Source organism: Rhincodon typus, chromosome 28 (assembly GCF_021869965.1).
Source record: "Rhincodon typus isolate 14 chromosome 28, sRhiTyp1.1, whole genome shotgun sequence".
Lineage (NCBI taxonomy): Eukaryota > Metazoa > Chordata > Chondrichthyes > Orectolobiformes > Rhincodontidae > Rhincodon > Rhincodon typus.
Window position 1 is genome coordinate 38,745,562 of NC_063359.1, and position 16,314 is coordinate 38,761,875.

The window sequence follows — 16,314 nt, forward strand, 5'->3', positions numbered from 1 at the left end:
CTATCATTCAATTATTCTATCATTCTATCATCCTGTCATCCTATCATCCTGTCATCCTATCATTCTGTCATTCTATCATTCTATTATTCTATCATTCTATTATTCTATCATTCTATTATTCTATGAAGCTGTTAGAAGGTGAAGTAATAAAATCACAGTGAGAGGTGATAGAAATCTTGCAGTGCAGAGGGTAGTGTCCCTGTCTCTGAGCCAGAAGCTCTGGGTTCAAGACCCTTTCTAGGAACTGATGGCCAAGAATGGTGTGGTCGTAATGTGGTGAAACAGGTTGATTATTAACATGTCAATCTTTCCAATGCCCAGCACTAGCAGGCAGTAAGTGGACTTACCCGCACTGTAACAGAAAAGACTTTGGCACCTCTTCCATCTGTATCCTTAGCTCGAGATTACAATATGCAGATATGGGCCAAATCCTGGCAAATGGGACCAGAATAATGTCGAATATCTGGTCAGCATGGACGAGTTTGACCAAAAGGTCTGTTTCTGTGCTGTACATCTTAATGAAGGGAATAGATAAGATAGAGGCAGGGAGGATGTTTCCACGGGCAGGTGGAACTAGAATTAGGGGGCACAGCCTCAAAATGAGGGGGAGCAGGTTTAGGGTTTAGCTGAGGAGGAACCTGTTCACCCAAAGGGTTGTGAATCTGTGGAATTCCCTGCCCAGTGAAGCAGTTGAGGCTTCCTCATTGAATAATTTTAAGGCAAAGATAGATTTTTGAACAGTAAAGGAATTAAGGGTTATGGTGAGAGGGAGGGTAAGTGGAGCTGAGTCCATGAGAAAGATCAGCCATGATCTTACTGAATGGCGGAGCAGGTTTGATGGGTCAGAGCTAGTAGGAACTGCAGATGCTGGAAAATCTGAGATAACAAGGTGCAGAGCTGGATGTACACAGCAGGCCAAGCAGCATCAGAGGAGCAGGAAGGCTGACGTTTCGGGCCTAGACCCTTCATCAGAAATGGGGGAGGGGAAGGGGGTTCTGAAATAAATAGGGAGAGAGGGGGAGGCAGATAGAGGAGAAGATAGGTGGAGAGGAGACAGACAGGTCAAAGAGGCCTACTCCTGCTCCTATCTGTTATGTTCTTATGAATCTCTATGACTCTTAAGTGTTTGTCTCCAAAGTAACATCCCTGAGCCAACAGGAATGTGGGACGTTAGTGATAACGGAGAAGCTGGGAGTATTCTACTCACTGCAGAGAAAGTGAATAAAAGAGTTCAAAATCAGCGGGAGGAAAAGTGGAGAAACTGTTTTCGGTGGCAGGGGGTCAGTAATCGGAGGAAGACCTCATCCTTGAATGTTCACATCAATCGAGATGCAAAATCTCGCAAATTAAAAAGAATTGAGGGTGCGGTTATCAGTTTGGGTGGAGCAGCTGCGGATCCAGAATCAAATTGGATTCAGCAGCTCTGAGAGAAGATTGTTTGTTGGACTCGGAAATTTGACATTCATAAACAGACATTTTCAGGTGATCTGCAGCATTCCAAACAGATAAACACCATACTAAATGTCCCAGTGAACCAAGGAGGAAAGGAATGTACAGTCTCATTAATCTCCACAGTCAGAACACAGCTTCTTGTTTCTAACAGGGAAATTGCAATTGACTGATCTTCCTTAGGAAAGCCAAAGAAAAAATACAATTAGCATCAGGTTCGAAGATTTATTTAAACTCAACCCACAGATAATTCTTTTGTGAAATGACATGTTGTTCAAAGGAGGATAAAAATCACCAAGTGAGATTCAAAGGGACCTTCTGTGTATGTATGTGTTTTTCTGTTTATGAAGAGGTGGATGTGTATGTGCTTGTTAGCATGTCGGTGTGCCACAGCGTATGTAAGTGTTTGTTCATTTATGTTTGTGTGCTTTTACATGACAGTTACCATGTGTTTAGTGTGTGCATGTGTGTGTTATACATGTTCATTTTTCCATGTTGATGTGTGCACATGTGGGTGGCTCTGTAATATGTGCGTGTGTTTATGTAGGTTTGCACGTCAATGTTTACGTGGGGGTGAGTTTGGGAGAAGGAAAACTGGTGGGCAAAGTAAAGGAGCCCAGGACATCCAAACCCCTCAGTGTTTTTACTTGAGGTGCCAACTCCTCTAGGATTGTCCAGGAAATAAATAATTCCCTGGACCCTATCTCCAATAACCCTGCAAACAATATCCTAGTGGCACTAATGAAATGCTTTAGTTTCATTATTTTTCTTTAAATAGTTTTGTCCAGATGGTTATTGAAGAATTTCAGAGCCAGGGAAACAAAGAACATCGGACTGAGACATCATGAACCAAGCAATCGGGAAACTGAAAGAGAAACAGAATTCGCTGGAGAAACTCAGCATCAGTGGAGAGAGAGAGAGATTGTTGCTGATTGTTTTGAGTCCAGCGACCCTTCTTCAAGACTGACTGCAGCAAGGAAATGGTGGTATATAAGCTAAAGACAGGGAAAGAGGGCGAGTGAGTGGGTAGGTAGAGATGGCACTAAGATAGGGAGAATGAGAATCAGGCAGGCAGAGGGACAGGTGATAGTGAACCAGGGAGAAAGAAAAGCTGATAATGGGGACCGTGAGTGGGTGAGAATGGGTTGGCCAAGCAACCCACCACATGACAGGCCCTGGGGTGTAGGGGGGTTGGGAAAGGACATGGAAGAAGGACCTAAAATCATCCAACTCAATATTGCATCTGGAAGACTTACCCCAAGCGGAAAGTGAGGTGCTGTTCTTTCAGCTTGTGCTGAGCTTTGCTGGAGCACTGCAGTAAGTCTGAGACAGGGATGTTGGCCAGGGAACAGGGTGGTGTATTGAATTGGCAGGCAACTGGAAGATTGGGGTGTTTTTTTGTGGGCAGAGTGTAGGTGTTCTGTGAAGCAGTCGCTGAGTCTGCATTTTGTCTCCCCATTGTACCACATTGTGAGCAGGGGTTTGAAAATGTCTGTTCATTTTCCAATTGGCCGTGGGACCACGGGTGATGTGATGATGAACACATTGGGCAACCAATGGCAGATGAGTGACAGTTGGAACATCTGTTCCAATTGGCTGGGGAGACTCAGACAGGGGAATGGAATCTAAAACATTCCAGCTGAACCTTCCAGGAGTGAAATTAAGAGTCACGCAAATGATAGTAGAATTTTGAAACTCTTCCACAAATGGGAATTTTTTTTTTAAATTCTTCAGTTCACAGGATGTAGCATATTGTTGGCTAGGCCAGCATTTATTATCACTGTACAGACCTGGGCAAGGTGGTGATGAGCTGCGATCTTGAACCACTACTGTCTGTATGTTGTAGCTCCACCTACAGTTCTGTTCTAAAGTGGGTTCTAGAATTTTACCCAGTGATGCATTGTTAAATCTAAATCTGATAGATATCTGTTACCCAAACGCAATGACAGAGACAAGGCTAAAGCAGCTTGATGCAGTCAGATCACAGAACTGCCATGATTACATAGAATGGAGGAATAGGGCTGAGTGGCCTACTCCTGTTCTTGCATATGATCCAGTGGCAAAACCTCCAGGATACATAATTCAAAGTTCACAACTTGTGATTGTACCAAAGCGCCATTAAAATGGTCACAGTTCTTGTGAGGCCCACTCTGATTGGACACATGGTTGATCCACATCAATAAATGACAATGTATAATGACCCAGAATTCATAGTGTCACTGGGAACGGGGGCAATGGTGAGGAGCAGCAGGGGGACTGGGAGGTGGAGGCAAGTGGGGAGGGAGGGAGAATAAGGAGCTTTTGGAGGAGGGGGGACAGGGAGAGGATTGTGGATGGGAAGGGAAATGAGGAGTGTATGGAGGACGAGGAAAGGGGTGAGGTGCAGGGGCGAGGGTGAGGGCGAATGTAAGTGGCAGAGGAGAAGGAGAGGGGCAGGGAAGTGAGGGGGAGGGGAGGACAGGGAGTAGTTTATCCGTACACTTGCCCATATTTGGAGACCTAGGTTGCCACAGATTCTGAATCCCAGGAGTTACCGACTCCAACCGAACATATTCCTGGAGCTTTCACCATGCCACCATTCCTCAAGGATCAGTTGAATGCCTTTATTCCCACCCCAACCCCAAATCAATCAGACCCTCGCCATCTGCCCTGGAGATTTATCTTCCAGCTCCTGCAGACTTCAGGCCCGTCGTGGAGGTGTCAGTACCAAATGTGCCAGGAGTGTCCCCCAGTTTGTGTGTTGGCTGAGGTTTGGAGCTCAAGATGGGCTCAGGAGCTGGGTTTGGGGCCGGGGCAGTTACAGGAGACTGTTTTAGAACAGTACAGCACAGGAACAGGCCCTTCGGCCCATCATGTCCGTGCCAACCATGATGTTGTTCTAACGTAATCCCATCTGCCTGCATATGGTCCATGTCCCACTATTCCCTGTTTGTTCATGTGTCAGTCTGAATGTCTAATATTGCTATCATATCTGCTTCTACCATCTCCCCTGGCAGCATATTTCAGGTACCTATCACCCTCTGTGTAAAAAAAATTGCCTCAAACATTTCCTTTAAACTTTCCCCTCACCTTAAACCTCTGCCCCCTAGTATTAGATATTTCCACCCTGGGAAAAAGACTCCGACTATCCACTCTATCCATGCCCCTCATAATTTTATATGCTTCTATCAGGTAACTCCTCAGCCTCCGAAGCACTAGCAAAAATAATCCAAGTTTGTCCAACCTCTTTTTACAGCTAACACACTCCAATCCAGGCACATCCTGGTAAACCTCTTTTGCACCCTCTCCAAAGCCTCCACATCCTTTTGATAGTGTGTGAGCAGAACTATACACAATACTCCAAATGTGGCTTAACTAAAGTTTACACAGCTTCGACATGACTTGCCAACTTTTATACACAGTGCCCCGAGCAATGAAGGCAAATATGCCATATGCCTTCTTTATCACCTTATCCACTTGTGTTGCCGCGTTCAGGGAGCTATAGACTTGTACCCCAGGATCTCTCTGTATATCAATACTCCTAAGGGTCCTTCCATTTACTGAACACTTCCCTTTTGCATTTGACCTCCCAAAATGCATCACCTCACACTTGACCGGATTAAATTCCATCTGCCATTCCTCCACCCAACTTTCCAACTGATCTATTTCCTGCCGTATCCTTCGACAATCTTCCTCACTATCCACAACTCCACCACTTTTTCTGTCACCTGCAAACTTACTAATCAGACAATCTACATTTTGATCCAAATCATTTCTAAATATTACAAACAACAGAAGTCCTAGTCCCAATCCTGTGGAACACCACTGGTCACAGATCTCCAGTCGGAACAAACATCCTCCCACAACCACCCTCTATCTTCTATGACCAAGCCAACGTTGCATCCAACTTACCAACTCACTGTAGATCCCATGTCACATGAACCAGCCTACCATGACAGACTTGTCAGATGCTTTAGTAAAGTCCATGTAGACAATATCTGCTCTCCCCTCTTCAGCCATGATGTGGAGGTTCTGGTGTTGGACTGAAGGGGACCAAGTCAGAAGTGACATGACACCAGGCAGTTTTCGGAGTGCAGCTCCAAAAGTTTGCGATTTCCAATAAACCTGTTGGACTATAACCTTGTGTCCTGTGACTTCTGGCCTCAGGTTCATCACTTCCTCACAAAAGCTCAACCAAGTTTGTGATACAAAACCTTCCCTGCATAAAGCCATGCTGACTATTCCTAATGAGTCCATTCTTTTCCAAATACAAGTAAAAACAGGCCTAAAGTAAAAGAGAATGATTAAATCTATGGGGAAACTGACAACACTCACCTCGCCAGATAGAGCTGGGCATTGGTTGGAGGTGAATTTAAATAAATCTTGGGACCCTTTGTCTTGGATCTGTAATCATTCTCTCTCTCTGCTTAACTGCAAAGTGTGCTAATTACTCAAACACAGCTTCTGGCTTTTTGTTAAGGCTGAGGCTTTTAAAAAGAAAAGACTGTAGTTATTGAGCATCTTCAGTGACTGAAGAACATCCAACAGCTCTTTAGAATCAATGAGCTGCTTTTGAAGTGTGCTCACTGCAGGAATGTCAGCCAATTTGCACACAGCAAGATCCCACAATCAGCAGAGTGGTAGCGATCAGATAATCTGACATTCTGCATTGACAGATAAATAACAGCAAACGATACTAACATAAAGCTCCCTGCTCTTCTTTCCATTAGGTCAGAAGTCACAGCACACTAGATTATAGTGCAACAAGTCTATTTGAAATCACAAGCTTTCGAAGCGCTGTCCCTTTGTCAGCTGACGAAGGAGCAGCGCTCCAAGATTTCAAATGAACCTGTTGGACTATAACCTGGTGTCATGTGACTCCTGACCTTGTCCACCCCAGTCCAACACCGGCACCTCCACATCATGGCTTCTTTTCAAAGCAGGTGTGTGGCATTTTGAATCCATCTGCAAGCTCTTGATTTAATATAATCAGACAAGAAACAGCATCTCTGATAGCACTGCACTGCTTGAGCTCCACACTGGGTGTGCCATCCTTGATTTTTATGCCAAAGCCTCAGGAACAACCCTACTGACTCCGAGGCAAGGGAGTTCCTGACTGAGCCACAGCAAGAATACACTTTCTCAAGAGGCAGTGGAAGGAGATTCCTGAATGACTTTATAAAGAAGGGTTTTATAAAAACCTGAAAGAGAAAAAAATTGCAAGGTTATGGGGAAATCACAGCATTAGTGAGATTAATTGATAGCTCTTTCAGAGAGTTGGACCAGTCATGATGGGTAGAATGGCCTCCTTCGAAACTGTAGTGTTCTGCTGTGGGATCACCTCATTCTCAACTGCTGAACAATTCGAATAATCAACACCTTCAAACCAAAACGGTCTCAATTTCATTGCTCAAATTAGAATTAGAATTAGCTTTATTGTCACGTACTGAAATGAGTGAAAATTTCACAAGTTGCCACTCATAGCGCCATCTTAGGTACAGAGGTACCAAGGAACAGCTTCTTCAGTTACAAGACATTAGAAAATAGAGAAATAAAAAGTTCAGAACAACGGTGTTCCAACCCAGAGCACGCTGGTACCTAATCTCCATTCTGCACCAGGCTTCAGCTCGAGATTCATGAGGCTGGCAAATGGCTCTGGAATCACCTCGAGACTGGGAGACTACACGGAGTCCATGCCAGGCTGAGAAGACCCCTTGTTGTGTCTGCTGTGAGGCCGGGAGATACAGGAGAGAAGAAGATAAAAAGAGCACAAAGGGAAAAAGAATAGAAAGAAAAGAGAAAGAACAGGCAGAGCAGACGAGCTCTGGCTGAAGCAACCATCTTGGGCAAAGCATTTGGATTGAAAAAAGAATGTTGCCGAACGTAGATTTAGTTTTGGAAACTGGCCTGACTGATATTTTACCCCTTTCTCTGCCAAGTGAGACTGCCTGAAGGTGCTGGGGGTATGGTTTGGAGGGGCGGAGGTGGGTGGTCAAGCCCACCCAAGGTTAAGAAGCTGCTTGATGGGCAAAAGGGTCTCTTCATGTTGCTGCACTTGGGACAGGTCTGACCCATTCCCTACTCGTGTAGTGGTCACCCGACGTATCTCCCACTTTATCTAGAGGTATGGAACTCACTGAGAGGTAAGAATGGATTGGGGGGCCACCAAGGATAAAGATGCAGTGAGGACTTTAATGGAAGGATCTCTTCAACCAAGACTCAGTCCTTGATGGGCATGCCTTTGTCCTGCTACCTGCTCCAGTTTCAGAATGGCCCCACCCTGACGTGGTTGAAAAGTCCATCTAATAGCTAAGAACTGACAACGCTGTGTTGCAGGCAGACTCCCTGTCGAAATACTGAAATACAGTGGAGGAACACTTTTGGCTCGAATATACAATCTCGTTGCCCTCGTCTGGAAAGAGGACACCTTGCTAGGGGACCTTTGAGACGCTAATTGCAGCCCCCTTTGAGAAAGGAAATAAAGCCTATTCTGATAACAATGGATAGGTCTCTCTGCATTCATACAGGCCAAGGCCATTGTGAAAATGCTCTCCAATTGCCTCCCCGCTCAGGCTGAATAGTTCCTCCTGGAGTCACAATGCAGCTTCCATCCATCAGGAGGCACTGATCTCAACAACAAGCCTAAGAAAACAACAGCAGCAACATGGATTTCTTTGATCTCGCAAAATCCCTAACCCTATTGTCAATGGAGTGTCCTCCTCAAATGTGGCTTCCCACAGAATTCCGTCACTATTGTCCACCTGTTGCAAGCCGTGATCCTCAGGAACTGATCTACCACAAAACCCCAATGCTCGGCCAAGCACACATCACACCAACCACCTTTTCCATCTGCCTGGCCGTAACACCCCAGCCCTACTTTGTGAAGCTTCCGGATGGAGCAGAGCTGTCCTGGGTGATGAGTGGGAAACCGTTCACCCGTATCCAGAAGCAAACCCAGCACAACCCCTGTCATTGAGCTGCAAGTCATAAACTGACCTTCCGAGGCTGTGCTCATCGCTGCTGCTTTCACAGAGCTGTATGAGAGATCAAACGTGAGCCTAAACATTGGAAGATAAAGATCTTCTAGCAGCCTGTTCACATCACACACAACACTCCCCCCATCCCACCTGCCCATCCCTAGTTGCCCAGAGGGCAGTTAAGATCAATCCTATTCCTGTGGGTCAGGAGTCACATGTAGGCCAGATCACACTCTCTCTCCCACACACATATAAGCACACAATCATACACACGTGCACACATACACACTCATATGCACACAGACTCATATTCATGCACGCACACAAAAACACACTCATACTCACACACTCACTCAAATGTGCACGCATACATTCACACATGCACACATAACTCTCACACACACATATACCCTTTCACACACATGCACACAGACACACACACTCAAATGTGCACATATACTCACACACACTCACACAGTCACACACATGCACACAGGCACACACACACAAACTCATACACACACATTCACACTCACTCCCACATATTTCACACGCAAACACACTCACACTCATTCACACCCAGACACATTCACTCACACGCACACACACTCACACACACGCACTCACACACACACGCACACTCACACACACACATTCACACGCACACTGACACGCACACACTCTCACACACACACTCTCACACACACACACACGCACACTCACAAACACTTACACACTCACACACACTCACACACACACATTCTCACACACACACACACTCACACACACACACACTCACTCACATGCACACTCACACTCATACACACACTCACACACACACACACATGCACACACACACTCACTCACATGCACACTCACACTCACACACACACAAACACTCACACACACACACTCACACGCACGCACACTCACAAACACTTACACACACACACACACACACTCACATGCACACTCACACTCACACACACACTCACACACACGCACACACACACACTCACTCACATGCACACTCACACTCACACACTCACTCACATTCACACTCACTCACACACACACAAACACTCACACACTCACAAACACTCACACACTCACACACACTCACACACACACTCACACGCACGCACACTCACAAACACTTACACGCTCACACACACACTCACTCACATGCACACTCACACACACACGCACACACTCACACTCACTCACATGCACACTCACACACACGCACACACACACTCACTCACATGCACACTCACACTCACACACACACACACACTCACATGCACACTCACACACACACTCACACTCACACGCACACTCACACTCACACATGCACACACACACACTCACTCAGACTCACAGAGTGGGGGAAAGTCAGTTAGATGTTGCGGAGATGGGGGAGGAAGTGGGGGCAGGGTAATGGGAGTGAGAATCTGTCTGGTTGTTACAATGCTGGGATGTTTTGGCAGGGTGAGACCTACCTTTGACTTTAATTTTAATTTAATTGACTTTAAATTCACTGGATTCTCAATTCCCTGCAGTTCTCTCTCAAAGAGAACCTTCTCTACCTAATGGACCCATGCTTTCAGTTTCATTTAACATTCTTAAAACCCTTTCTATGTTTCTCTGAAAATCATTCATTTTTAACCATAAACTATTCATTAGGCCATCTGTTCATGTGAAAGTGGAGAGCTAAAACATTTCTGCCAGAGATTGAATACACCAAGTGGAGAAGGACATTCAGCTCCTGAGACCTGTTCTAACTTTCCATTTGATATTGATGGATCTGCTCCTTTTGTGCTGATACCTTACACAGCAAAGCTTCAGGGCACAGAAGCAGGCAAATCGGCTAGTTTTGGGTCTTTCCCAAACCTACAAAACACATCAGGTCAAATCATCAACAACAACTCATATTTATATAGGGCCGTCAATTCTTATTAGACAGTCCCTCAGGATCAAGGGGGACTTGCTTCCACTAGGTTTGGTCATTTCTGTAAATGCCAAGGTGCCTTCTGCAGACTCAGACACATGCAGCAGGAGGGTGGGGTGCTTAGATAGTCGGCTGAATAATGAGGCTCCAGGCTCCCTCCCAATACAGCCTCCTGAGGTGTTCAGAGCGTTTCTGAATTCACCTTTTCCACTTTGGTTGGTCACACACCAGAGTTACCCAATCTTTGGTGGTGACAGATTGTCCTCCTCAGGAAGGGCATCCCTAAAATGTTTCTGCTGTCCCCCTGGGACCCTCCCTCTGCGACCGAGTTCGCAGCCTCTTGGAGGGATCCCAGAGGGCTGGATGGGGTTACAGAGGGATTTAGAAACATTGGGCAGCACGGTGGCTCAGTGGTTCGCACTACTGCCTCACAGCGCCAGGGACCCAGGTTCATTTCCAACCTCGGGTGACTGTCTGTGTGGAGTTTGCACATTCTCCCTGTGTCTGTGTGGGTTTCCTCCGGGTGCTCCGGTTTCCTCCCACAGTCCAAAGATGTGCAGGTTAGGGTGGATTGGCCATGCTAAATTGTCCCATAGTGTTCAGGGATGTGTGGATTAAGTGAGTTAAAGGGGGATGGATCTGGATGGGATGCTCCAATGGTCAGTGTGGACTTGGTGGGCCAAAGGGCCTGTTTCCACACTGTAGGGATTCTATGGAACCTACAAACAAACAAACTGGGAACGGAAGTAGGCTGTTTGGCCTCTCAAGCCTGCTCCACCATTCCATAAGGTCTGTTTGTTTGAATCCCATCTCCTCTGATAACTCGTGATTCTTCTGCCGACTCAAGAATCTATCCAGCTCCAACTTAAAAATATTCAATAACCCCTCCTCCAGCACCTTCTGAAGTCAGAAGTCACATGACACCGGGTTCTAGACCAACAGGTTTAGATAAAATCACAAGCTTTTGGAGCCCTGCTCCTTTGTCAGGTTCACCCAACGAAGGGGCAGCGCTGCAAAAGCTTGTGATTTCAAATAAACCTGTTGGACTATAACCTGGTGTCATGTGATTTCTGACTTTGTCCACCCCAGTCCAACACCTGCCCCTCCACATCATCAGCTTCTGAAGCAGGGAGGTTCCAAGTTGCACAGCCCTCTGAAAACAAGTCCAGTCTGTCCAACTTTTCTCCATAAAACAACCCCCTCATTCCAGGCATTAACCTCCTGTGAACCAGCTCCAATGCATTTACATAAGGAGACCAACATACAGACAGTATTTGAGTTATAGAGATTGAGAATTTTGTAATTTACAATTAAATTCAACATCAAGATATAATTGAGACATTGCCAAAAATCTAGCTGAAAATTGAGTTGTTACATTTGGCCATCAAAGCCTGGAAACTGAGGCCACATTTCTGATATTTCTAAGTTGCGTCAACTTGATTATAATATCGGATGTTCCTTCGTTGAGCACTCTACAACAAAGTCAGTCAGTGACCACTGCAGCGAAACAAATTCAGGCCCATCCTGAGGGAGAGGCCCTCATAATATCATCCTTATTACTTGTGGTGAGTTTCAAAATGAGGCCTGAAGGCTGTTGTTCAGCACTAGAGTGTCATTTAGCGCAGCGCTAACATTACTTAACAGCAGTGTGACAGTAATAAAACTGAACTGTCCTGGGAAATTACTGTGAGTAAATATCTTGCTGCCCTGGATTTTACTCTGTAGGGACCTGGCTGTGTAATAACATTGGGCAGGATTGAGGTGGAAATTCCCAGCACATGCAGGGAAGTGGGAATTAAGACAACATCAGTCAATTATTGGTCTAAGAACATCCAGAGCCCCATCTGTACAACTGGCATTAAACTGAACAAAAATTGAGAATTAAGGATTAGATTTACGACCAATTAATCTCCATAACTCCCAGCAGCTTTTAGAAACAAAAACAGAAGTTGCTGGAAAAGCTGAGCAGGTGTGGCAGCACCTATGAAGAAAAAAATCAGATTTAACGTTTCGGCTCTGGTGACCCTTCCTCAGGCCTGCTGAACTTTTCCAGCAACTTCTGTTTTTGTTCCTGATTTATAGCATCTGCTGTTCTTTTGGTTTCCCCAGCAGCTGCATTCAGAATTCATTAACTATTCAGTCTTTGCCTCTGGAAGCTATCGAATTATTTGATTCATTTATCTGTAAGAGTTTCTGTTAAGGCTGCTGTTGAGTAGAGAGAGCAAAGAAAGAAAGATTCATATTCTGATAATACCTTTCACAACGTTAGGCTGAGCCCAAATTGCTCTATAGTCAATGATGTAGCCTTTTTCAACAGTTTTAATATGACAGCACATTGCTAGATCCCTTCAACACAATGTGACGATTGATCCCTGAGATGTGGGTGTCGCTGGGCCAGCTGTTATTGCTCTTCTCTAATTGCCCCTGAGAAGGTGGGAGTGAGCGGCCTTGACCTTCTGCAGTCTTTGGAGTGTTATTGGGAAAGGAGTCCCAGTGACAGTGAAGGAGCGGTGATATATTTCCAAATCAGGATAATGAGTGGCTCGGAGGGGAATTTGCAGGGAGTGGTGTCCCCATGTATCTGCTGCCCTTGTCCTTCTAGATGGTAGTGGTCATGGGTTTGGAAGATGTTGTTGATAGACAGATGATGTTAGTTGAATGATGTTCAGAGTATCTGAATTTAAGAGGCTTGGGCTTGTGCTATGATGCTCAAGGTTTTTCAGGTATTCAGGATTTTGCGGTGTTTGATGTGTTCAAGCTGTGATGCTTGGGGTTTGGAATGCTGGGCCGTATGGTTTATGGTGGGGATGGGGTGTCAGGGGGGCTTTGTGATGTTCAGGGTGTGATGTCTGTGGTGTGTGGGCTGTGGGTTTCAGAATGTTCAAGGTCTTCTGGGTGCAATGTTCAGAGTGTGGGGTTCAGGGTGGTTGCCATATTCAGAGTGCCATGTCTAAGGTGTTTTTTGGGTATGGAGTTCAGGGCACATTGAGGATTATAGAGAGGTTCATATCTCACTAACAATTAGCTGTGTGTGCTCTGAGAGGTTTTTTTTTTACCTCTCAGTGGGACATTCTTTTTTCAGGAACTAAGCATTCAAACAGCTTCGATGATTTTCTCCCACAGAGAAGTGAAACATCTCCATACAACAGAAGCTTCTGTCATCAGCTTCTGGTCCATAAGGTGCCAGTCACTGTGTGAGCACAGGTGTGATCCTCCTCACTAAACACTGTGATCCAACACTTCATCATTTGGACGATATATTCACATTCAAGGACACAGCTAATTATCAACCAGGTACACTGCTGAGCGGTGGCAGATGTTAAGTAAATATTTTATGCGTTGGGTGCATTTAACTTTTTTTTTGCTTTGAATAATGTTTAAGTTTGATTTATAACAAAACTGCATTGATCTGAATTACAATTGTCTGCAAGATCTTACAACTGGTCTCACATTCAGAAATGGAAGTTAGTAAGTTGTACTCAATTATTAAGGGTCGATTGATCAAAAATTGCAGATTTTAATTGCAATTGCAGAAATTAAGTTTATTAAGAACAGGAGTCCCATCAGATGTAGGAATGAGAGCAAATTTATGAGGCATTGCTCATGCAGTGTCTGAGGATCTCCACACTTCTATATGCTGAGTTTAGTGTGACTCACTACTCTGAAACACAAGGTTATGGGTACAACCTCCATTTAGAGTCATACAGTCAGCCAGCTGTACAATGTGGAAACAGACCTTTCAGTTTGACTCATCCATGCTGACCAGGTATCCTAAATTAATCTAATCCCCTTTGCCCATGTCTGTCTAAACCTTTCCTATTCATGTCCCCATCCAGAAGCCTTTTAAATGTTGTAATTGTATCAGCCTCCACCACTTCCTCTGGCAGCTCATTCCATACACACACTACCCTCTGCGCGAAAATGTTGCCCCTTAGGTCCCTTTTAAATCTTTCCCCTCTCACCTTAAACCTATGCCCTCTAGTTTTGAACTCCCCCCACCCTCAGAAAAAGACCTTGTTGATTTACCCTATCCATGCCCCTCATGGTTTTATAAACCTCTTTAAGGTCACCCTCAGCCTCTGACGCTCCAGGGAAAATAGCCCCAGCCTCTCCCTATAGCTCAAACCCTCCAACCCTGGCAACATCCTTGTGAGTCTTTTCTGAACCCTTTCAAGTTTCACAACATCGTTCCTGTATCAGGGGGACCAGAAGTGAACGCAATATTCCAAAAGTTCACTTATTTAAGCCTGTGATTTAGGCAGACATTCCCAGCACAATACTGAGCAAGTATGGCACTGTTCAGAAACATTGAACCAAAACACCAAGCGGCCTCTTAGCTGCAGGTTAAAAGAAATTTCATGCTCACGTCTTTGACAATTAAGTACATTCTGACATATTAATAAAGAGCAAAAACTAGCTCATTGAGTTTGATTTGCCATTCAATGCTATCATGGTTGGTCTGATTCGAACCTGAAGCCTATGTTCCCACCTATCCTGCTTTCCTTTCACCCCTTATTGAGAGTCTATCCACCTCTGCCTTAAAAGTATTCAAAGACTCTGCTTGCAACGCCTTTTCAGGAAAGGATTTCCAAGGATTCATGACCCTGTGTGAAAAAAATGGTCACTCCAAGCTGTTTACAGAGGCTATTCAGCCCAGTGAGTTACTAATGGAATGTTAACTGCACACAAGTCTCTTCCTCTCTCCTTCATTCTCCTGTTGCACTTTCCCTCTTGGCTGCATTTATATAGTGCCTTTAATACAAAAATCTCTTCACCATGAAGCAATTTTAGGACGGGTGACCAAAAGCTTGTTTGAAGCACTGGATTTCAAACATGGTTTCAGAACAGGAGAAAGGAGTTAGCACGGAAACAGAATATAACGGAATGTATTTAAATATATTCTACCATTGTGCATACTGGAGTGGAATGACTAATAAACCAACAGCTGAGGCAGCTCGCTTGAAAACATATTTACTGGTTCCCTCTCCATTGAGAAGCCACAGACACTGGCTTTTCATTTTAACATTTTATACAAATTCCAATATTCGATGCACCACAGGCTCTCCAGGTACAATAAAGCCGACAGCAAACTGAACATTTGGCTTTCATCTCTATATTTATATGTATAATTTTAACATTAGTCAATACCTTCCTGTCCTCAGAATTAAATCAGCAAATATTCCCCAGGAGGATTCAGCCAGGATTCTGAAAGCAATCTGAATATTCACAAAGAACACAGGCTGCACAGAATCCTCTCAATACTCACTGTTCTTGGGTGTAAGTAACGATCACATAACAAGATAGATGAGCTGAAGGCAATCCAGCTCCACCCAGGGGAGAGAGGAATAGGGGGCTCTGTGAGTTGGATGAGGGATAGGAAGTGGCTGAGTGTGGAGCATTAATCTAATGGGCCGAATAGACTGTTTCTTTGTGCAGCAAAATTCGATGTCAGTCAATTAATTAATAATTTACTTCATTGGAACATAGGATTTAGGAGCAGCTGTTTGTTCCTAGTTAATGGCTGATATGGCTGTGGTCACAGCTCGGGCCTGACTGCCTGCATCCATCCCCCAACCATCAACTTTGCTTGTCCATCAAAAACCTAGCTTAGCCTAGAATACATTAAAAAACCCAGCTTCCGTCACCTTCTGGAGAATGGAACTCCATCCTCTATCTGTAGCCCTCTGAAAGAAAAGGTTCCTCCTCATCTCTGTCATTCACACCGTACACTTGTTTTATCCCGTAGCCGTGTCCCAGTTTGGGAATGCCTCTGTTAAAACAGGGCTAAGAGGGAGAATGATGTCACTGTATAAGATCTCCCTGTTTGGTTAGCCCCTTTGGCACCATACTCCCCTTTCTAACACCACCACCACCCCCCTCACCTCTAATTGTTCATCTCACCCAAATGCACCATATGGCTGTCTATTTCAAGTAGGAGGGATCTAGGTGACAGTCCTA

The 16,314-nt window shown here is 44.9% G+C and overlaps 1 protein-coding gene across 1 annotated transcript in view; it reads left to right on the forward strand.

Annotated features, from left to right (window-relative positions):
- Positions 1-8,404, forward strand: part of LOC109924182 (laminin subunit gamma-3-like) — a 48,524-nt gene extending 40,120 nt beyond the window's left edge. Inside the window, exon 7 of the mRNA XM_048613408.1 lies at positions 8,169-8,404. Within this exon, the coding sequence (XP_048469365.1) occupies positions 8,169-8,404 (236 nt within the window). The remainder of the gene's footprint in view (positions 1-8,168) is intronic.
- The last annotated feature ends 7,910 nt before the right edge of the window (positions 8,405-16,314 follow it).